The 23,101-nt window shown below is 48.0% G+C and overlaps 1 protein-coding gene across 3 annotated transcripts in view; it reads right to left on the bottom strand.

The window, feature by feature from the left end:
• The window catches only part of SHROOM3 (shroom family member 3), a 129,019-nt gene extending 106,704 nt beyond the window's left edge, over window positions 1-22,315 (bottom strand). For all 3 annotated transcript variants that reach the window (XM_065836293.2, XM_065836291.2, XM_065836290.2), the window contains exon 1: window positions 21,342-22,315. In XM_065836293.2, coding sequence (XP_065692365.2) covers window positions 21,342-21,506 — 165 coding nt within the window. In that variant the 5' untranslated portion in view covers window positions 21,507-22,315. The remainder of the gene's footprint in view (window positions 1-21,341) is intronic.
• Window positions 22,316-23,101: the final 786 nt, after the last annotated feature.

Genomic DNA, 23,101 nt, shown 5'->3' on the forward strand with positions numbered 1-23,101 from the left:
AAGAACAGCAGGCACACGGAGATGGAGGAGGCGAGCACACCCGTAAGAACAGCAGGCACACGGAGATGGAGGAGGAGAGCACACCCGTAAGAACAGCAGGCACACGGAGATGGAGGAGGTGAGCACACCTGTAAGAACAGCAGGCACACGGAGATGGAGGAGGCGAGCACACCTGTAAGAACAGCAGGCACACGGAGATGGAGGAGGTGAGCACACCCGTAAGAACAGCAGGCACACGGAGATGGAGGAGGTGAGCACACCTGTAAGAACAGCAGGCACGCGGAGATGGAGGAGGTGAGCACACCCGTAAGAACAGCAGGCACACGGAGATGGAGGAGGTGAGCACACCTGTAAGAACAGCAGGCACGCGGAGATGGAGGAGGTGAGCACACCCGTAAGAACAGCAGGCACACGGAGATGGAGGAGGTGAGCACACCTGTAAGAACAGCAGGCACACGGAGATGGAGGAGGTGAGCACACCCGTAAGAACAGCAGGCACGCTGCTCGCTGCCTCCCGCAGGCTGGAGAGCTCTCGCTCTTACGCCCGTCTTTTGAAACTGTTTTCTGTGAGTACAAACCGCGATACACAGTCCAGACGGCTGCTGACCCGGCAGAAGCCTATACTCACCCCTTGCCCTGTCTCCGAAATGCAGGGTTCAGACCCACTGGCATGATATGTAAATGCTTTTTTAGAGTAAGAGTTTCACATTCTTATTTTGCCATATGCGCCAGTGAAAAGTCCACCACAAGCACGTCAAATACAAACTGGAAACATTCATTCCCTTCCTGCTTTCTCCTCCACTTGGTACCATTTCCTGGTTTCTCACAGTTCTCTCTGGTTTTTTGCTGCTCTTCTGTTTCCAGAAATGTCACTGAAAATAAACTGATAGGACAAACAGCTACGAGATTCCCACTGATGTGGGCAATGTGAAATGACCTGTTTGGCCATCAGCAGCGGGAGGCCCTTGATCTCAGGAAGGAACGGGATTCCCAAGGCACGTTTTTGATGGGCGCTGCTAGGCTTGCTCCAGCTCCACACCTAAGCAAGGACAGCGCACAAAACCTGTCCTGACTCCTGCCCCATGAGAGGCCTCCGGGACTCGCCTGTGTCCTCTCTTCTCGCGTGTAGCGCTGGGTCCCCAGGGATCAGCATGTCCCCATGGTGATGTATGAATGCATATGGGCTCTGCTGGACAAAGTGCAGGGAGCACTTTACATCTGAATATTAAACGACCTTTTCCATTTTCTTGGCTTCAGTCTTAAGCACCGAAAAATCATATTGCTGCTTCACGCACGACGGGAACAGGGAAGAGCGGCCGTGGGGCCCCCACTCCCGGGCAGGCGCCCAGTCCGTCTGACCGCCAGGCTGCTCAGAGACCCAAATCCACGCGACTGCGTCCACAGAGCGCACTTTGTGACCGTGCAGCCATCGCAGACTGTCTGCACGACCAAAACACCACCTGAACGGGGCACAGGGACTCACTGCTCACTCTTCACGCAAGGCCCTGGAAACTTCACTCTGGCATCCTGGGGATGGGGAGGACAAGGAAGAGGAGGGGAGCAGAAATAACTAGAAAGGAAGGGAATGTCCCTGCTAAAGCCAGTCGGTACACATTGGCTAAATCACATTTCTTTAACTGCCATAGCTCCAGGGGCTGCAGCAGCAGGCACGTGTTTTTATAAGCTGAATCATACATTCAAGAAAATCCTAGGACACTGCGGTAAGAGCAGAGGTGTCAGTGGTAGCTGGGACGCTGGCCAAATTCCAGAGGAGGTAACTACACTGTCGCCCTGCGCTCTCCCTGCCGCTTCAATGAATGTGGTCAATTGTTTCAGCTCCGAGTGGCTCCGCAGCGCCCCGGGATCAGCCACCGCGCCACAGCATCCCCGGGATGTCATTGTCACTGAAGGAATCTCTCAGGAATCTAACAGGTCCTGTGAATGACGAACATGTCCCTTCTGGTAAACAAGTTTGCAACAACAGCTTTGAGTCAAAAAGCTGCAGAAAACTTCAAGATTGCGTAAACGTTCTAAGAGGAAAGAACAAAAAGTACGCTCCAAACCTCGAGGCAGCAATCTTGTGGCAGACACTGCTCGGGCTGTTTGGAATTAAACTCATATCCTTCTGGGGACTTGACCAAGCATTCCTAAAGTCACTACATGTGGATGACGACTGCACAGAAGTATTTTTCAGACACAGTCCTCCCATTGTAAGAAAGCAATGACCGTGCAGCGGTGCCCTGCAAGGGCTTGCAATGGGTGTTTCACTCTGCTATGGCTAGTGACGGCCAGCAGCTCTTCCTCAAGGCTTCCGAATCCAAAGGAAGCCCACGGTTTGGGCCTTGAAATCTGCAGCAGCCTGTTTGTAACAGCCCAGTCCCCAGCCACACAGCAGCCTGGCTCTCCCGCCCCGCAGAGACCCGTGTGAACGTAACACTGAACTGCTGCACCTCGCTTCGTCTCTAACCACACCTTGTAGCTTCAGCATCCAACCACTGCTGACCTATCTTTTGTAGTTAAACTGAAAGCACTTAACATGCCATTCAAAACATGGAGTATTGGGACTGGCAGCGTCTCGCTGAAGTTCCCCACAAAATGTCTCCCAGCCAGTTAATCTAATAAACTTCCACATATAATGAACATTTTCCCAGCTCTGTCTGCAGTCATTAAACCCGGCATATCGTCCCAGTGCACAAGTGGTAAAATGCTGGTGTCAAGACCAAGCCATGAGCTGACCGTGTTCTGCTCTATGTGCCTATTTTCCAGAGCTGATTATTTTTCCGCTGGCTGAGTTTCAGATGTGAACTAAAGTGATTAATAAATAAAAAGGCTCTTATCCATTGCTGTGCCCACAGTCCCTAAACAATTTTGCCCTGACACTTGCCAATAAAGTTGTAATAGCTCATAATACATGCTTCATCACCTCAAACCTCACACCACATCCAACTGTTCATTTGAGTAATAAAGGCAAAACTCGTTGCTTTCCCGAAGCAATGGACTTGGGGAAGGAGAGGACACCTTGGGACTAACAAGCAGTTGTTAACCTACTGTGATCAGAAAACAAAGGCACACTGCTCTTTTGCGGCTGCCGTTTGCACCGCGCGGTCTCCACGTCAGATCTGTTCCCTCTGAGTCACAGTACGCTGGTTCGAGTGCCAGCTCGGCGTGCCTGAAACGCTCACTGCCGTGTTTCCATTCACCCATCCTCATCCCGGTCACGCCGCTGCAGCTGCAAGACAAACACCAGACCCAGATACAGCCAGACGACCTGCAGGTCTATTACAACTTCGGATATGGCTTTTCCCCAGCTCAATGAAGACTCTAACACTGCAACCCTACTGCTATGGTTTAAAAGCTATTGTTTAAAACAACAAGTTTTGCCCAAATACAATATGTTTAGGTGTCTGCTGCCTTTTGAGATGCTCTAGTATCTCGTATTGTTACAGTCTCACAAACGCCTCTTACATTCAGAAAGTACAGAGAGGAAACCAATGCACAGCAACATAAAGGCCCGGATCCCCAACTGCACGCAGATGAAATCTGTCAGGCACCGAGATACTACATGTATATAGAATTCCTTATGGATTTAAACGTACTATGAGAACAGAACACATTTCTAAAATGAGAATTTGACTACCTGATTGACAAGGAAAAAAACCCTGCATTCAGGTCACCTAATAGGATAGGAAAATGCATTAAAATCAGTTAACACACCATCCAAAACCACAGACTGCATTTTAAAATCCAGTGGTTCTGGTGCTGTCTGGCTCCGTTGCCCCAGCAGAAGGTTTAGAGGGTGCCAGAGGACTCACTGGGCTCAGGGAAAGCCACACAGCACACAGAGTCAAGCTCCCCAGTCATGTCAACCGGACTCTGAAGGCACTGAAGTTCATTCCGATTCCCTTAGGCTGGAAGCGTACCTGTGTACAACCATTCAGCTCCTTCTCTTGGCATGTTTGAACCCCATACACAAAAAGAAACAGCAAGTACTTTCAGCAGATGAGGTTTTTCCACGGGCACAGACGGAGGGCTGTGCCAGAAGAGCAGTCATCAGGGCAGCATGTCACATCCTCGGTGGCCTGCCATCAGCACAGAAACCCAGTACCAGCCGCCTGCTCACAAAGCTAAGAAAAAGAACAAAGCAGCACTTGCCAGAGCCAGGGACTCCAGCCACCAGCAAACCACCTTCTCTCATTGGAAAGCACAAGCTCCCGCTGCCACCGTTACTCTCTGAGTACCATGAGATCACGACTTACAAACACTTGTGGGGAGCCCGGATTCTTCTTCTCCCAGATGATATTTACTCAGTAGCTTTCGCAAATGCCCAAGGACAAAGATGAAGTGCTAAGGAACACCCCACACTCGCGCTCCGGCTATCCGCTCCCTGCACGCCCACACCAGCTGCCCCTCCGGGGCTCGGGGGCCCCGGGGGACACTGCTGCATTGGGTAGCTCCAGCTTTTGCTCTCAAGTGCCAGGCTCAGAGACGCAGTACATGGGATACATGGCAATGCTGACGCTGGACGCTGCTTGTTCACTGCCTCACAAGGAGGAGAAAGAATCATAGAGCAACAGCTAATAAAGCAGACCCTGGACAGTTATTGCAATGCAGTTTTGGATACTCTATCAGGCATCCTGCAAGTTTACATATACATAAACCCTGTGAGGAATGACTTAAGACACACAAGAATACACAAATGTGATATTTATATGGCTAAACTGTCCTTTGTTATGAATAAATCAGATGCAAGCAGAAGCGAGGCTGAGAGCCCCTATAAATTACCTGGGCATTCAGAGTCAATACAGCAGAGAAGAGGAGAGAGCTGAAGTACATAACCTAGTGTTTTCCACATAACAATAAAGAGTGCACAGAACAGCAAGAGCTGGAGAGCACGAACTCTGACTTCAATTACCGTGTGTCACTGTGCATGCCGCCGTCTCAGCCCATTCTGTAAAACTGGCTCTTACAAAATCCTCTTGTCTAATAGCAGTCATTACAGCGGTTCTTTGCGCTGTAGAGACACACGGTCCATAGCACGGTCTGAGAAACTTTCCGTTTGGAACCATTTTTCCAGTGATGTAAATATCCCCGCTGTTGCTTGACCACATTCATTTGGGATCTCTCACAATCTCCCCTGCAAACATGGAAGGGGCTCATCTTCAAGCAAATGTCTTTCTGACTCGGGACAGCGACGAGAAATGCTTCTTGCCAGCCCCGCTTTTCCGAAGGAATCACAGGAAGCCTCTCTGAACAAAACCCCTGTGGCTCTTTATGTGGGTGGCAAAAGAACGCGCTCATGTGAATGACCTGCTGCATCTATTAGCTTCATTGTGCGTTTTGCCTGTCTCTCCTCTGAGCTGTCAGTTCAGGGCTGAACGCGCTGCTGAAGCTGTGTATAAAATTCTGTTACAAGATGGTGTCACTTCTGCTCTCGCTTTCCTTCTGCTGAACTTCTGTTCCTAAAACCCACTTTTCTAAGAACAAATATACCGGGGCACCCCACTCTGGTTTTGCTGGTGTCTTTCCTTAAAGAGTGGGACAAAGCAGGAAAATCCCTGCAACTATTGCAAGCGAACTTTCCAAAAGACCCAGTTTGAAAGACAGCTGGGAAATTATCCTCTCCCAAAATTCTGCTGAACCTTATGCCTGAACTTTATGCCTAACACTACCTAGCAGAATTCCTGAGTCTGTCCTTCGTGACAGAGCAACATGCCTCCTAGAATGAGTTTTGTACCTTAGAGACACGTTATTCACTCCAAGAAATAAAGAATGAAAGAAAAACACAAGCCAGTTTCTCAGCTGAGATCCTGGTGTCGTTCCAGTAGAACCAAGGCGCTGATCTGTATCGGCTAAAGCACTGGGCTCTGGAAATCATTCCTCCATGCGTTATACTTGATGAATCTGATGAATGAGAGGCCTTTCGTGGGAGTGATGGAGGGGGCAAAACTGACCCATGATCTCAGAAAAAGGTGATGTGGTTATTCAGAATTATATACATTGTTTTCCTTCAGAACTCAAAAGGCCGTCATATTTTATTTCTGTAGTAGTAATGAGTTCTACTTTATCCAGAAAATTCCTCTCTCTTTCTGTGTCTGGGAGAGAAGCAGCTCAGATCACAAACCACTGGCTTTTGCAGCCATAGGCCAGATTTGGGGTACTGGCCAGCTCCCGAGGGCTGTCCTCGGACAACTCTGCTGCTGTCTTTGGGTTTCTGCGGGCAGGTAGTGACGCTCATCCGTCGCACCGGAGTAGCCAGAACCAAAACCTGCTGCCGCTCCAGCAGGGTGTAGCAGAGGAAATGCCACTGACATCTCGCCGACTGTTTCCAGGTTTACTGTGGGACAACTTCACACGCAGATTTCCAGTCTGAGGGTCCATCACGCCTGCACAGATGCACTCAGCAGTCCTGCTTCTAAAACCCTTTTTGTGCAACGCTTAGAAACAAAGCAAAACACAAACAAACCACAACAGCAGCAAGTTCGTCATGGCAGACTTGAACATTTTATTTCACCCTCAACAACCTGCTGGAGTCTCTTCTGGCCCCAAACAAAGGTGAGACACAGGATGGCGTGGGCGGGCAGCGCAGGCGGAATCCCCAGCCCTCCCACAGGGCTCCCTGTCCTGCCCCGGGCTTTCCGCACCGGCTGCACAAAGAAAGGACCCGGCCTGCCCTCTGGTCTCACTGTTTGTTCCCATCTCCCTTCAGTTCCCACACAGGTTTTGAAGTATCGATCAGCCCATGGAAAAAGCTTAAAACAAACAATGCATTCATGGTTAACGGGTTTCAATAACTCTGCTCACCTCACTCGAGCCCTCGGGTGAGAAAGTGAAGTGCCACTGTACAAGCTCAAGTGGCTGCTGACAATTTCCTTAATATTTCATCTCTCTGTGTTTTGCAGTTTGCCTTCTTCTGAGCTAATGTTTGTTTTTCCAGAGAGTGGTTATTGTGGTAAACTGATACCAGACCCGCAGTGTGGGAAAGGTTTCGGTACATTCATCTCCAGCTCTTCAATACTCAGCCAGGAAGGCAACGTGGACAAAAATGAGTCGATCTAAGAGTTATTTTCTCTCTGAGCAGGACACCTTGCTGCTGGTACAGTGATGACCTCCCCAGAACCAGGGAACTACTTAACCCCAGCAGCATTTCTATTTTCACTAAGGAACGGATGGAACAGAGAGGAAATGTGGGCTGCAGGATGGTCTGGAAAGGCGGGCAGGAATGACGTATGCGAGCGTGAGCCTCCTGATGTCAGAAAACCACGCTGATTTACAGCAGCTCCAACCTGACAGGGCCTGTTCAGCCCACCTGAGTGGGGAGCTCCTGTGCCTTTGGTACATTAATTTTAGCCAAAGTAGATGAAAAGCTTTCCAGTGAAACCTGAGAAGTTTTGCTTCATGTTTTCTCTGTTTTTAGCATCATCCTGATCCCTATTCTCTCTTAATTCCCATTTCCCTGATGGTACTGAGTCTCACCAGTGATTTTCTACAGCTGGAATGATTTAGATTCCAGCATTTTGTTCTGATGGAGAAGATAACGTGTTCCCCTCTCATTCCAGCGTGAGCAGCCCTTGGGCACATCAGCACCTTCTGGTGTTGACACGGTTGTGGGACACCAAGGTCTCTAAGAACATGATTCTTTTCTATTTGCTCATCTTATTCACAATCTAAAGTATGTTTTACTTTAAACATATAAGTAATGTTAGAGAAAATGATGGGATTTCTAAGCTGAGAACAGACTAGCCCCTCCATTTGTGTGTTTGCAGAACTCTACCATCCGAAACTGCAGAAGAAAAACCTTTTCCTTTTGCAGTTGCGGAGAGCAGAGGGTCCTTTATGGCTAACACAGCTCTCTAAGAATGCTTCCTCTTCTAATCTTGCTGACTAATCTTTCTTCTTCTACAGTTTTAATCTTGCTTTAGGAATAAATGTGCGATATTGTGTTAGACAAGCCAATCAAGTGCCCAGGCTCTAGCTGGGAAGTAATGCGAGTTCCCCTTTGTACAAGCCCTTCTCAGATGGGATTGTTTCCCAAGTGTCAAATTCCATGGATTTTAGCAGCTGAATGGGTACAGAATTTGACATGCTCAGAAACGCGTGCTTACAGAAACTTATTACTGTTGAATAGCTGGCGCATTCTTGGTGCGCTCATGTGCAAAGCACCCTTGGCGAGAGCTGGCCGCCACGGCTCGGGGCCTCGGCCGCGCACACGCACGTCCCCGCCAGGTCTGGCCTGCGCTCCCGCCCTCCTCCCGTCACCCTGCCGCCCGTTCCGTGTTCGCGTGGGGAGGAGCAAGCCCGTGTCCTGCACACCACAGCCGTTCCCAGTTAACCTTAGAGCCCGCCAAGTTGGTTCAACGCCACGACAGCTCAGGCAAGGCAAGCCCCGGGAGTTAGGCAGCCCTTGAGAGCGATAACTCACGTGCTGGGACTTACGGTCACCTCGATATTTAACCGAGAACAAGGGTGGGCAGAAATACCAAGTCTGGTGACCTTCCAGCTGCCGTTGTGTTGAGCACCAGCAGCGGGGCAGCTCCCATTCCCGAGCTGTGCTCCAACATGCAGTCCGATGCCAAGCGTGCGGAGCACAGTGCAGCCAGAGACAGAGCCACGCGCCCAAGGTGTGGGCCACGCAAACTGAGAAAACACTTGCCAGAGGGTTTCCAGCATTTTTCTTCCTGGCTGCTGTTGGGTTTGGTAAGAGCAGTAACAGCACTAAGAACTTACTCTGTCCTATTCCAAAACTGATTTAGTTAACCAGAAAACCAAACCAAACCAAACCAAACCAAGCATCTCCTCGTCAGCTGGAATTTCCACTAGCGCCTCAGAGATGGATGAAACCAGAGAGCACACTACAACCCTGCAGGAAATCTTTCTGACCATGATTAATTCTTCCTTTAGCAGCGCAAGAGAATCCTTGCAGGTCCTCGTGGATCCCTGGAAGAGCTTCATTTTCTGCTCTCCAGGCCATATTTTGCTGTGAAAACCTTCATACACAACAGAAGCATTAAGAGATTCAGAGTAAAAGAAGAAAAGCTGTATTACCCTAAAGATTTGGATAACAGGGGGGAAAAGTGAGGAAAGGCACCCAGAGTGTTCTTCTCACTCCCGTGGTCATGTTGTGCTAACGGCCTCTGCAGAGCTGTCCATCAGCGGCACACGCCACACAACGGCCAGTTCAGCTGCAGCTCACCAGGAGGATCCCCGAGCCTCAGAGCTGCCTGGTGAGCAGCTATGAGACAACCACACTTTCCTTTCGGCCATCTTATATTTTATTTCCTTTTTTTAAAAAAATCCTTTTCTTCTTCTAATTTCCTTTTTTTTTTTTTTAAATAGGGATTTTGCGAGGACATATGCAGAGTTCAGAAAGGCGCAGCCTCTCACCTGTCTCTCTACCTTTGGCTCCCCTGCCCAGCTCCCCCATCACCACCTTGCAGAACGTGCACTCACCCACATCTCCAACCACCGCGTTAGGAAATCCCTTGGCAGGATGCACTTGCCTTGCAGATTTTTTGGCACTGCTACTGAAGATGGTCAGTGCTACCCCACAGCTGTAGGAAGCCTCACAACACTGGCACTCAGATTCACTGTCATTGCAGTAATTTGTGTCCCTTAGGTCATTTTGGAATGCCACGTCCACAAGTATGATGGCAGATAACGCTTTACCTGGAAACGGCGGGGTACTGCCATCGTTTCCAAACTACCCGAGAGAAAAGCAGACTCACTCGTAGTGCTGAAGACTCAGCAACTAACCAAAGACACCTGACCGAGTATTCTGCTCGCTCTGCAGCTGACTGAAAGTACAACGGCAGATTACATCCCCGTGAATTACAACAAGGGCTTAAAAACTGAGATGACTGGATGCACAGGCCAGACCTCTTAACCAGCACCACCACACTGTCATAAGCGAATCATGCAAGCACTGACTTTTTGTATTTACTCCTTTCCCCAACTCTCCGGCCTCTGTGTCCTGTGCTAATGGCCAGTTCTTTCTCCCTCTCCATAAAACACTGATTTAAGGGAAGAGAACAGCATGCGACTGGTGTGCGGGGATCCCTGTACATCCACCTATGTATTACCATGCAGTTCTATACTCCAGCATATATTCTGACTCACCCCAAAAGCATGATTTTTTTGCATCCTGGTACTTTACAGGACTACAAACTATAAGCACCCTCTGCTGACACACACATATATATACACATATATATAAATACAACCATTTCTCTGCAGGCACTCCGATCTGCTACCAAAGCATTTCATTAACAGTCACCTGCAACCCTTAACTGCTCTAGAACAAGACAAAATCAGTATTACGGTACTGGTGTTGGTATGCAATTTATCCCAAACAGAGTTTGACTCATAGGATCACTCTTTTTTTGTAGTAAAATACGCCACCAACTGACCTTCTGTACCATTCCATCCCCCAAGGCAGAACACCTCCAAGAGCAGCTCTACCATACCCCTCCAGCGCAGCCGTGCTGGGTCAGTGATTCAGCACCAACAGAGGGACCAGCGCCATAGACTGAGCCACTTGTGTCATTTCTCGTTGCATTGCAAAGTCTCCCAGCCAGGGAGTGACACAGTCCAACCTGTTGAGCTAATGAGAGCTGGCAAGATCACAGCCTGAGCACAATAAAACACACAGAACAATGGATGCTCATGCTGGTTTCCTTCAGCTCCAGTCAGCAGAGGAACCTTTTGTTTAAGCAGCTGATGAGACACACACAAGCCACAGAGACACCAGCGTCACTCAAGCGCACTTACTTTTGTTTCTGCTTACTCCCTTCTGCTAACCCCCAGCTCCAACTGACGTGCGGGGGCTCGCTCTCTGTCAGTCTCCATTAAACACCCAGATAAGCCACTGAAAGATCCTGTCATTGGTGGGCAGGGAAACCTCTAAATGCACTTCCTTATTAACATGTGACGATGGATTAAATAACGGCCAGTCCTAAGGAAAACACAGATTTAGGTTCTCCCTAGTTACTTTTCTGCATACCATCATTCTGGGCCCAAGTTTCCCAGCCCATACAGTAGCCCAGTCTCCCCAGACCTGCTGCATTCCATCACTGGCCACAGGCAAGCAGACTGAAGTGCTCCAGTTCTGTCTGATGTGCGTGGGGTGCTGCCCAAAGGACTCGGCTGCATCTTGGGCTTCATGTAGGTCATGAAGAGAAGACAGAGGGACGCTGAATCTCCAGCTTTACTGAAAACACTGTAGCTAAAGAAAGTTATGATGTGCCAGGGAGCAGTGATTTTCAGATATACTCCTTAGTGACTGGGTGAGGACAGAGGTGCTGTCTGGGAGGTCAACATCTGTTGCTAAATTAGAGACAGACTTGGGAAGAAGCACAAGGCCTCCTTTTCTCCAAGCGTAAGAGCAGGAACTGTCAATACACTGCAAATAAGAAGCCTTCTGGTGAGTGGGACCAGGCGGCGTGTGGCTGCAGTGGCCCTGCTGCGCAGCACTGAGGCGCGGGAGCCGGAGCCACACGCAGCGCCAGGACTAGAGCAGGAGCGGGAACAGGGCCTGGCGCTGGAAAACGCAGCTGCTTGGCGTGTTCGGGCAAGGAAAGGCGGGGATGGCTACCCCATCGGTGTCTGTGTCTGTCTCTCTGGGCTGACTGAAAGCAGAACTTGCCCCGATGAAGCTGTGATGGAAACCTAATCCACTGCAACAACAGACAAGTGCTGAGAAACATCCCTGAGTTCAGCCAAGAGAGAAAGTGAGGACCCGTTCTGAAGGCCATTTCTTTCTACACGAGTCTCTTGTTGTGCCTTTCTGTTCCCGCACCTCCTGCCCGCTCGGTCATGGCAGCATCAGTCTGCACGGGCTGTTCGCAGAGACAGAACAACAGCAGCGGTCTGCTTGGAAAGCCAGCAGAAACCTCTTAGCTTGAAATCGGCAATGTGCAGAATCCCAAAAGAACAAAAATGTTTGAACTTGCCTCCCCAAAAGTGTCGTACTCATTGACTTGCAAGCAGGGGGAACAGCGGTAGTAATTTAACCTAGGGAAGAGTGCCAACAACTTATTTAATTGCAGAGCTTGTGCCAACACCACCACAATACAACTATTAATACAAGTCTGCGGTACAAGACTAATTCTACTAACCTCTGCTGCCCTACAGTCAGGCCAGCAGCTGCGTCCCTTCTGCGCGGACCCTGTTCACAAACACTGGCCAGTGTTTGTAGCAAACACGACACGAAGCAGGGCAGGGGAGCAGCGTGGGATCACTGAGAACAGGAAGATTCCCGCCACAACTCGCCCCCTTTCTGTCCAAATGTTTCGCATTGCTTTCTCCATCTCAAGCCTCTCTTGAAACTGGAAACGCCTCTTGCCATGTACTTGCTCCTGGAAAACGGCCAGACCTTTGGTCTGAATTCCACCAGCTCATTTCCCAGCTTCTATGAGACTGCAGTTGAGAAACGTGCATCGCTCAGGCCGGTGGCAAGGCCGGTCATCAATCAATGCATAGAAACATGAGGTCTGACACCAGGTACCAATCTAATTTTCTAAAAGAATCGTTCATTTAAATAATGCATATTTTTAGAGAAGAATAAAAAAAATAGCAATAATGGATCCGGCACTCCTGCACGTTTTCAAAGATGCAATTACTCTGGAGATTACGTACACATCTCCAAATCCAACATTCGGCAACACAACAACTCCAAGCAACATATTATATTATTACATGAGATAGTAAAGCCACCGGTGTGTTTGCAGACTCAGTCTTGCTTCACTCTTCAACTGCCACCATATTTGGATTGGGTTTGGTTTTGTCCTTTTATATTTCCACCTTGTGACTGTATCACAACTGTAAACTCTGAATGCCCAGAACCAGACTGTTTTTGTTACACTCACAAACAGAACCAAGGGGCTATGGTTTGACTGTGACCTGCTGGCACAGTCAGGATAGAAAACATAAACACTGAATACAAGCTGAACAGAAAACCGAGAAAAATACTTGTGTACAAGTGCAGTTAACACCCTTATCAGGAAGTCAGTAGTTCTCTATAGGTGTTAGGAAACGTTTTGCAACACGTCATGGACTGTATGCTCTTTCAATTCTTCTGCAATAAACACCTCTTGCCATAACTCGTGTCTCTTCGGGGTCCCACAAACCCTGCTGGCCTCCTGCTGTCCTATCAAACTGTTCCCACTTGGCACTTTTTGAAAGGGAACTGTTTGCCAATTCTTTGGCAAATATTTCTGTAATACTTTTATCTCCATTTCGATGCGAATTAACATTTTACATGTATGCGTGCCTTCAAAAGGAAAGAAGTAGCGAAAACTCCTATGTAATGGCAAATGTGAAGATCTGGCGTATTTTCAAAAACTTGCCTTCAGTAAAGAGGTGAAACACCTCTAAAGTGCTAATAAAATCTGACCCTGCTGCCAATGCAAACCAATTCCCCAAAGACTTCAGCACCGCACACTGTTCATCTATACGTCAAGTGATGTTCAGAGACCGGCCCACAATCGATAATGGCTGTTAAAGAGCACGCTCTCTTCTACCTCTGTTGGCTGCTCCTTGAACCATTTTAACTGCTGACACAGACAGAGCAGAAGGGGTTACAGCATCGCTGCAGAATGTGGGGCTGAGTCCCTGGAGGGCACGGCGCTGAGACGCTGGTGAGCCAGGCGCATCAGGAGATCCCCGCACGGGAAGGGCTCTCAGCCCCGGGTTAGCTGGAGCGGTCTGTGGGAACCACAAAACACTGCACCTGCCTGAAAAACGGCACCAACCCAGCACAAGGCGTTTCCAGAGGGGAAAGTTAATATATGGGAGGAATGCACATAAATCCTGTTATTTCTTAATGGGATTTGGGAGCTTATTTCTCACCCCGTGCTTTGAAATGTATCCCACAGTCTATTCTGCTAAAGAATTTAAGCACAGTGATTTTCTTATCAGCAGGAATCATTCTTCGCTACGGTTTTAGGTGGTTTTTTTGTGGGATTTTTTAATGCAAGTGTGAAAAATTAATATTATGCTTGAATACCGGTTAGGATGTTAACAAGCTGTGTTCCTGGTGTCTTTCTCCTGATTCCAATTCACCAAGAAACCTGTAATAATTTATTTGTTTGTTTGGGTTTGGGTGGGTTTTTTAAAGCTCACAGCAAAGAAACCAGAGTAGTGGCGATGGATTTAGGCAGTGCCTGCCTGCAAATGCAAAAACAGAACTGTTTCCAGCTCAGACATGGACAAATGTACACAAGCCCTCTCTTAATTAAAACAAACTTAAAACATCTAGGAAGACGTTTTTTCACCTGGAGAGCCAAGTGTGATACAGAGATGCAGCCAGTATTTCCACTGGGGAAAACGGGTTGTGGCATCTACTGACTCCCGAGCTGCAGCTCTCTGAAGGGCCAGGGCTCTGGCCAGTCCCCTGCAGCGCGCTTCCAGACCCCTGCAGAAACCGGCTTCGGTAGGCGAGCCACAGCTGAGGGGTTTACGATACCTACAAAGGAGGCAGGAACCCCTTTGGGTGAGACAGAAACACAGATGAGGCAGCCTACGTGAGATGAGATTATAAGGAAAAGGAGAAACATATTTAGCACACTTAACATCTACCCTTTGGAATTCTGCCCGTCTGACACCCGGCCATGCCCAGTATCCTGCTCCAGCCAAGGGAAGTCTTCAGGGAACCTTGCTCCATCACTGGTGTGTGATAGCCGGAGCTACCCAAGGGTCTGATTTCCTCATCTCCAGTGGACCAGGCAGGCTCGGTCCTGTTCAGCACCCACACCGGCAGATATTCATCGTACTTCATCATGCAGACCACGCTGCTGACTTCCCTGAAGGAAATCTGAGACGTGAGCTTGATGTGGCTGGGTGCTGGGCAGCTGGAGGGTGCCGAATTCTTCCTGCAGACGAGCTAGTCCTGGTGCTGGATTGTATTTTGCATCATGCACTGGAGATTCCTTGTTCCAAGCACAAAGGCGGGTTTGGGTCAGACAGAAAAGGAAAGCCCCTCTAGCCAGGGTGAGAATTGCAGCCTGAAGTCTCCAGAATGATGGCTGAACACCCAGCTCTTTCTGTTGTTCGTGCTCAAATGCTCCAAGTCTACCCTCTCGGCTCTCAAGCGAGGGAGAGATTTGCCTCCTGGGCTGAGGGACAGCAACACACCGGAGGGTTTCCTGCCACTGCTCTCCAATGTTCTCTGCGGCCACGACATGGTGATCCACTCAGGGCTCTGGAAATGCGCAAACAAGTGACAAAGACTTTGTGGTTCAGCCATCTATTTGCCAAGGCCTCTGGACATTTTTTCTCTGACTCTCCATGTTGGCAAGCCAATCACGGTTCAGCTCATTATCACCTTCCAAGTTCCCTCCCAAACTCTGACCAGTTTATGCACAATAAGTTCATGCTGGATTCATGTTCCACAGTTCTGAGCTTCATCAAAAGATCCTGAAGGCAAACACTGACGAAATTTGAGATGAGATTAGCTCAGCTCCGGTTCTATTATTGATGATGCTTTTTCTTCTTATGCCTTGGGCTCCCAAGAAGCGTGGGAAAGGCTGAACGCAGTGGAGCCCTTCACGAGCAATCCTCTATTCTGCACAAACACCGATCTACAGAGCGCTTTCTCTGCTTCTCATTCCAGGATCAGTATAAATCTCAGCTCTGGTTATAGACCTGCTCCAGCCAAGCAAACAGGGATACATGGCTTATTTCTGTCTAATCTCTTTCATGTAAGCTAAAGCCAGGGCAAGATTTATGAAAGCTCCATTTATTGACCCTAAGGATTACACGTTGTTTTTAATCTCACAGGAGTCCTCTCTGTCCAAGAATCTGAGAAGAAAACACTCCCTCTGTGACACCTTTTTGTGACTTTGAAGGACATTACACCGCATATGGTCCTCTTTAACTCATGTGGTTGCACGGCAGTAGAGGAGACCTGATCTTTCACATCAGCTATCTCTGGATTTGGATAAAACTTTGCAGCTTGGGCTGATTTCTGGTAAGAAGGTAACTCTAAGGCATGGCCAGCCAGCCGGAGACAGACCTGTCAGTAACCCCCTCCTCTCCTCAGCATGGAGACATGACTTTTGTCAAGGGTCATTTCCTTCCACATGCACGTTCACAAAGTCACACCACTGAGCACCTGTGCACCCTGGGATCATCCGTACTGATCTTTGTTAACAAGGACAACCAAGGTACGCCCAGGAGACGGGCTCATCGCGGTGCACCGCAGCCCAACCGGCACTACCCCTCCAGACAGCCCGCTGCAGCGGGCAAAGCTCCCACTGACTTTGCTGGTGCAGCAGCAACGCTCAGCAAGCCGCTGCTCACGTCACTCCGTCGTTTTGTCTGCAGCTGCCAATTCAGTGCCCTGGAAGTGAACAGAAGTCTTTTTGTGCTCAAGAACGATCGGCAGCCTAATGAAGGGGGCTGACAATAGGAGCCTTTTCATCAAGCAGCTCCGTAGCCTTAAGAAAAGGTAGACGATCCTGTTGCTTGTGCTGGCATCAGCAGTCTTTCGTGAGGCACTTGTGAGCCCTCAGAAACAAGGAAGAGTGGTGAGGAATTGCCCCTCTGCTTTCTGAAACATCCACAGCATCAGTTCCCTTCTCCTCTGAGAGCAAAGGGCTGCATCGTCCAGATTCCCTGCTTGCCTGGGACCAGGCGTCTGCCCTGTGTGCTGCCACAGTCAAGCAACAGGACTCGGATCCACAGGCAAACCATTTTGCACAATGAACCGCTCAGCTCATCAGCGGACAGAGCGCACCCTTCGCCAGTGCCAACCCTGAAACAAGTGCTGAGGGGCAAAGAGAGGAAGAAATCATTTGTGCCAACCAGCCGATTTGGTCCTTGATCTTTTTTCTGCAAGGTGGACTGGACGCTAGTCAGTGCAGATCTGGAATTCTTTTGCTCTCAGCAGCACCTTTTCTCCTGCCTTTGGACTGAGACCAAACACAAAGCAATTCCAGTTTGGCTTAGTCCTGGACGAATTACTGCGCGCTTACTGTTCACTGATTGCTTTCCCTGGGGAACACAAGAAGTGAAAGAACAATGAACACAGCAGCTCTCCACACCCAGTAAGCTGATACAGGTAAACGGTAGGAGCAGCACTTGGGCAATTCTTGTATACCATTCTTCTATTCGTACACAAGAGAACACACATTTATGACGACCTGCCACATCATACACAACATCCATGTCTATGGCCCTAAAACTAGTGAAAAGGGCTATTTTTTTCAAACATTAACACCACAAAGGCCCCAAGCTACCCTGCAGCAGTGAGGACAAAAAATTGAGTCCCTGTCTAGCCAAAAAACAACAACTGTGGAAACTCTGAGACAAAAACCAATTACAAAAATCACAAAACAAGTCACCATGCCCCTGGCTCAGGTTCATGTCCTCCTGCCCAGGCCACTAACTTCTGTGATTCTGCCAACTTCAGACAAGCAGCTCTCATGTGAGCATGGCAACCCTACAGAAAGATTAACAGTTTCTAAATTGCCATATGGGGAATGGATGCAAAGCAGCTCTGCCTGGCAGGGCATAAGATAATTCAATTTTGTTTATGGAGACTCTGGGCATTCAAATGGGGAGAGCAACTGGCTCCTGGTATGGATTTAATGGGAGAGCACTGACTCCCAAAGCTTTGATCAGAGGCAGAGGCAGGGAGAAGTGTCTGGGGGCAGCTGGGGTCCAGATCCACGGTTTTGGATGCTCACTGCTAGCCAGTGACATTCTGTTGCTCATTGGGTACTGATTTTCGGATGTTGTCTTGAGGTACCGTGGAAAAAGAACGCGCAACTCAAGAGTTTTTGCCCGTTCTTCCTTTCCTTTTCTTCTGGTACAGCAAAAACTCATGCTGGAAAAATTCCACAAAGCCTATTTATGATACTCCCCACAAGCTTGTGTTCAGGTGGCAGACCAGAACACCACACAGCATCCTGAAGCGCACACCACACACCATCCACAGGAGTGGAAATGTCACCACAAGGGTGGAAACGTCACCAGGAGGGTGGAACAGGTAGCTCCAGAAGCCAAGGGGAAGCTCCTTCCCTTCCCGGGATTACTAAGTGCTGCTCTAGGACAATCAACACCCTGCCTCTCCATTTTGGAAACAGACTGCTAGGATTGCCACATTTCTTTCATTCAAAATCAGTATGCTCTAATGTCCTATACAGCCACAACCATAACATATTATGATTCTACAGCCTTCATGTGACGAGTTGTATACAGTCAGTCGAGAAACAAAATAGAATGAGTAAGCCAGAGAGAACGTCAAAGCAGTTTCCTATGTGGAGAGGGAAAACCATGGGTCGGATATAATAAATTTGTTTATGGTCTGCCCTCACCTTCAGCAAAACACATAGTGAAGAGACCTGTGTCGACTTAGCTGCCAGGAAACTGCTTCAGTACAGGTTTATCTTTCCACCAAGTCAAAAAAGACCAGTATTAGCATAAAAGGTCATCTGTTTTAACTAGCTAAATTCACGTTAGCTGCACGAGCGACATTTCTGACAAGTTGATTTAGACTTGGTCCCGTGATGTGCTGAGCTCCATGGCCGACTCAGCAAAGCGCTTCCTGGTGTGTTTAACTGTGTGCCTGTCTGCCACTGAAGCGCAGGCCAGAGAAACGGCCTGGTCCTGGTGCACGCGGCACTGCCAGGGCTCCGCACTGCAAAGGGACTTCTGCTCAGAGACGGTGCATGACTCTTAAAGCCCTGGTAACCGGACCTCCAACACCACACCTTCTGCCAGCACAGAGCAGGTCTGCTTTCTGCAACTCACACTCCCAACTGTTCCCATTGCTTCTGGGTAATTTCTTGGCATGTTATTGGTGGAAAAATCTGTCTTTCCGAAGAACTGCACAGGGCTGCGAGAATCAGTATTTGTGCATCTGGGCCTTTCGTAAATTCGCTCATCCTGGTTTTTAGTTTGAAACTGAGACAAGCCAATACTTGTAGATCTTAAATTAGCACCAGTTCATGATGTCTAGAAAGAACTATCACATTCAAACAGGTCTGCCATCTGTGTAGGGTTCTAGAACAATACAGCAATGTTACTTTGATTGCTTTAAGTCACGTTGTAAGCTTTCACGGGTACCAACTCAAATACTTGCTGAAATCTACATGTTTATTTACACTAAGGTTGTTTAACACCACTCTGTCAATGCAAACAGACAGTTAAGTGGTCGTAAACGTATTTGCTGAAACAAAACAGAAATAAAACTCCTACCTTAATTCCGAATAACTGGAAATGAAAAACTGACACGCTTTTTCTGATACTTACAGGTAACATTATTTGGAACTGTTCTCGGATCGTCCCTAGTGCACACCTGCAGGAGCAGTGTGGTCTTCACTGGTCCCTCCCAGCCCAGCCCCTGCATGGTTCTGCGAGCCCTCCTGGGGAGCACGGGGGGATTTAACCTCTCACACGACTCTCACTTCCACAGTTCCTCACCACTTCACAGTATACTCGGAAGAAGAATACTGAACTAGCTAAATGACTAACACGCAATTACTTCTGAAGAACGTACAGTGCGTTCAAACACAGGAGGAAAGTAGATAACCTCTCAGCTGGAGCTGGAAGCCAGGAAACAGCTCAAGGTGCTGTGTGAATTCAGAAAGCACGGCTTTCACGTGCAAGCTGCTCTCCAGCCTGAGCGAAACAAGCAAGTGCTAACGCTGATAGCACAAACCAAGCAGTCGCTACCAGTGAAAAACAAAGCCACCCCCCATTTTTGCAGCGCTGTTTCCCAGCGGCAGGCACAAGTCGCCCCGCTCCCAGCGCCACCGTGCACACTCCAGGCGTGTTCCACACTATGGGGCCCGGTTGCTGTGGAAACCAAACCCCACAGTGGAATGAATGCTCCCCGCCAGAGCCGTCCCTCTTCCCCTCTGCCTCCCCACCACCAATTAAAACAAGAAGAGAAAAGGAAGGTGATGCTCTTTATATCACAGCAGAATGAGAAGAATGCCCGAGCAGAAAGAAACGCTCTTTTCCTCACAAATGCAGAACACTACCAATAAAAGTGAACAACCTGGCTGAAGTGCTAGTCCCACATGTTTATAGAGTGAAAACATCTAACATCATTTCAGCGAGCTCAGTTTCACTTTATGTGGCTATGCCAAACTATCTCCAAGAATGTCCTGCAGGAAAGACGGTTATGTGAAATTTCTATGATCCCTTCATGATGAAACTACTTTTATGGAAGTCTCTGCTTTTTAATTTAATTTAATTTTAATTTAATTGATGCGCTAATTACAAATCATTTATTTCAGTTCGGCTTTTCAAGTGACTGATGGTGTTCATGTGACTGTTTGCACGGTGAACTGCAGGATGTGAGTAACACTGGTTTTGATTATCAGCATTTTCTCTTAGCTGACATTGGTCTGACTCTTTGAATGCCCCACAAACATCCCAGTTTTCATGAGGGTGTAGAATTAGACATAAGTACACCTATGCACCTAACAGTTTGCTATAGAAATGCATACTGTTAACAAGCAGAACTGATCAGACAGATGACACAGAAGAGAAATATGGTTAGGAGCCACACAGGTAAAGTTTCACGGTTACCTAAATCCTATATTCAAAAAAGGTTTAGGGCCACAGGTCAAACATATTTTAGATATTAACAGATTCAATTTGATGCTTTTGAACATGTGTTGTCTTCAGTATGTGAACCTTCAGGTTCCTGGGTACTCCAAACAGCCCGGTTCTGATCAGAACCAGGAACTCTTTCTCCCATTTTTTCCCCTCCAAACATCTTGGTGAGTTACACTACTCGTTGCCTGCTGACACTTCTCCATCATGAATTATTAAAATAATACAAATCTTGAAAATGTACCATACTTAATATTTAATAAGTAGAGAACACATAGGTGAGAAAACTGCTAGCATAGCATAATGTACAGTAAAAGTATTCATTATTCTTCTGGTTCCCCGCACACACTTCTCATTAGCCAACGTCACTTCAAGTGACTTAAAGCACTTCATTTCTTTTCTCTTCAGAAGGGGTGGCGACAGATTACTGAACACGCTCAGATATGTTATGACTTCATGACACCAGATCACCTCCTGAGAGTCCTTTATTGCCCCCATTCACAGCAGTGAGATAAATAGAGCCAATTTCTGCAAGCCAAGATACTTCCTGTGGGACAAAACCTGCCCTTCGGTAGCTCGACAACGCCGAGAGCTCTCGTGTTGCTCAGACAGGCAGCTCCTGAGCAAACATACTGACTTCAAAAGGTGCTCGACAGTTTTCAAAACCGAGCCCAACACAATGTCCAATACAACATTTCCGGGTTATTTTGCAACTCTTGCCCTTTAAATCGGGCCCCACTCCCCACGTGCGTGCATTTCATTAAAAATAAGAAAAATACCTTAGAGATGATTAATGGCTGGCCGTGCTCCAGCCCGCCCTGCAGCGCGAATCCCCACGGCGCGCCTCCTTGGAGCAGAGCCTCCAGGTAGATGTATCTTCCCTTCTGGGTGGCGCTGGGCTCTGCAGATGATAGGCTGCTGTTAATATTGTCCAACATCCTCATCTGTCCTATCACATACTCAGTCAAATACAAAACCCACTCAGGCAATCACAGAATAACGAAGTTGCAAACTGAACTCCCCAGAGCCCCCACAAGACGAGCCTGAGACGGAAAACTTTTCTTCAGAGCCGCGGTCCAAGGTGATGGGTTAAAAACGGTTCCCACCAGCATTTCAGCACGTTGTTCCTCCTTCAGAATTGTGACATTCTATTGTTGTTCCAGCACTGTGCTTTCCCCATTCCCAGCTATCCTGGGCATGATAGCTCTATAAAGATTTATCTTCCTGTCCTTGATATATCAAACTTGTGCTTTCAAAGGTGTAGGCAAAAAAAAGTAAAATAAAATGTTCATAGATTTAAAAGCCCCTGGGCAGCAACTTGCCAAAATCCAAGCGAATGCTTCATTTGTGATTGATTATTGGTCTTTTCTTCCTTTCTGCATGCAATTTACCATTACAATGGCCTTTTTGCCTCAGCCCACTGCACTGAAAGAATGGAAGCGTCTTCTCCCTCTCAGCTCCCAGTTGCTCTGTCCACTTACTTCACGATTTTCAGACTTGTCAAAACAAAATAAAAAAGGCTGGGGAGTAGGAGAGAGAAAGTCCGTTCCCAAAACTATTTAGAGGGGTTTAAAATGTGACAGAACTCCACACTTTGGATTAAAAAGCACAAAAAAAGTCTATGAGGAAAAGCAGAGAAGCAGGTGAAATTAATCCTTTGGGAAAAATGTTAAGACGATAGCCGAGCTCTTTGCATTCTCCGTGCTCTCCCCGCTGATCTGCCAAAGCGGCAGCAGCTACCGCTGCTATGAGAGCGTGAGGAAGTAAGAGAGAGAGAGGTGGATTAAGGCAGTGCTGCCCCGTTGCGCACATCACGCAATTAGAAAATGCAGTGTGCGAAAGCTGGGGCTCACCCTTTTATCCTGCCCCCGGAAACCACCATCTTTCTATTGTCCTTGCCAAGGAATTGTAACAATCCAAACTGCCAGTTGCTGCAAACACAATGGACCTGTTCCAAACCAGCACAGTGGAGCGCTGCTAATGATGCCGCTTTCATAAAGTGCTTTTCCTCTGCATGGCGCCTACCAGCTTCCCTGAACATATTTCTTTCTCCCATTTCTGTTGTCATAAAAAGGCAGCACTATTCCAGTATATGGAATAAGAAACAACAGTAAGAACTTAGGATACTTTCATGAATGCAGGCAGTCACCAGTGACAATGTAGAGTTTATCTACGTGAGTGCAGTTGTTCTTGCACACATGCACACAGGCTTAGACATCTGACTCATCATTTTAAAAGCTCTTGACTGTACTCCTAGCAGAAATCACTGAGATGTTCACAAAACATTCTGGTTTGTGTCTGCCCTTGAACAGGATGACAGAAGGCAGCCCCCAGTCCACTGCTCCTCCTGCTTGTGTAGCCAAGCTAACCAACAGTAGTGCCTGTGCCTGTACTTTTGATCTCTTAGTGCCTGAGGCGTGTGTTATTTCTCCTTTTGGCTCTGAAAGCAGTGAAGATCTTGCGAACTGTGGGAGAAAAACTTTGAAGCTGTGACTCTAAAAGGAGAAATCTTTGCATTTGTTCATACCATTCATGCTGC

This window comes from Patagioenas fasciata, chromosome 4, assembly GCF_037038585.1.
Source record: "Patagioenas fasciata isolate bPatFas1 chromosome 4, bPatFas1.hap1, whole genome shotgun sequence".
Lineage (NCBI taxonomy): Eukaryota > Metazoa > Chordata > Aves > Columbiformes > Columbidae > Patagioenas > Patagioenas fasciata.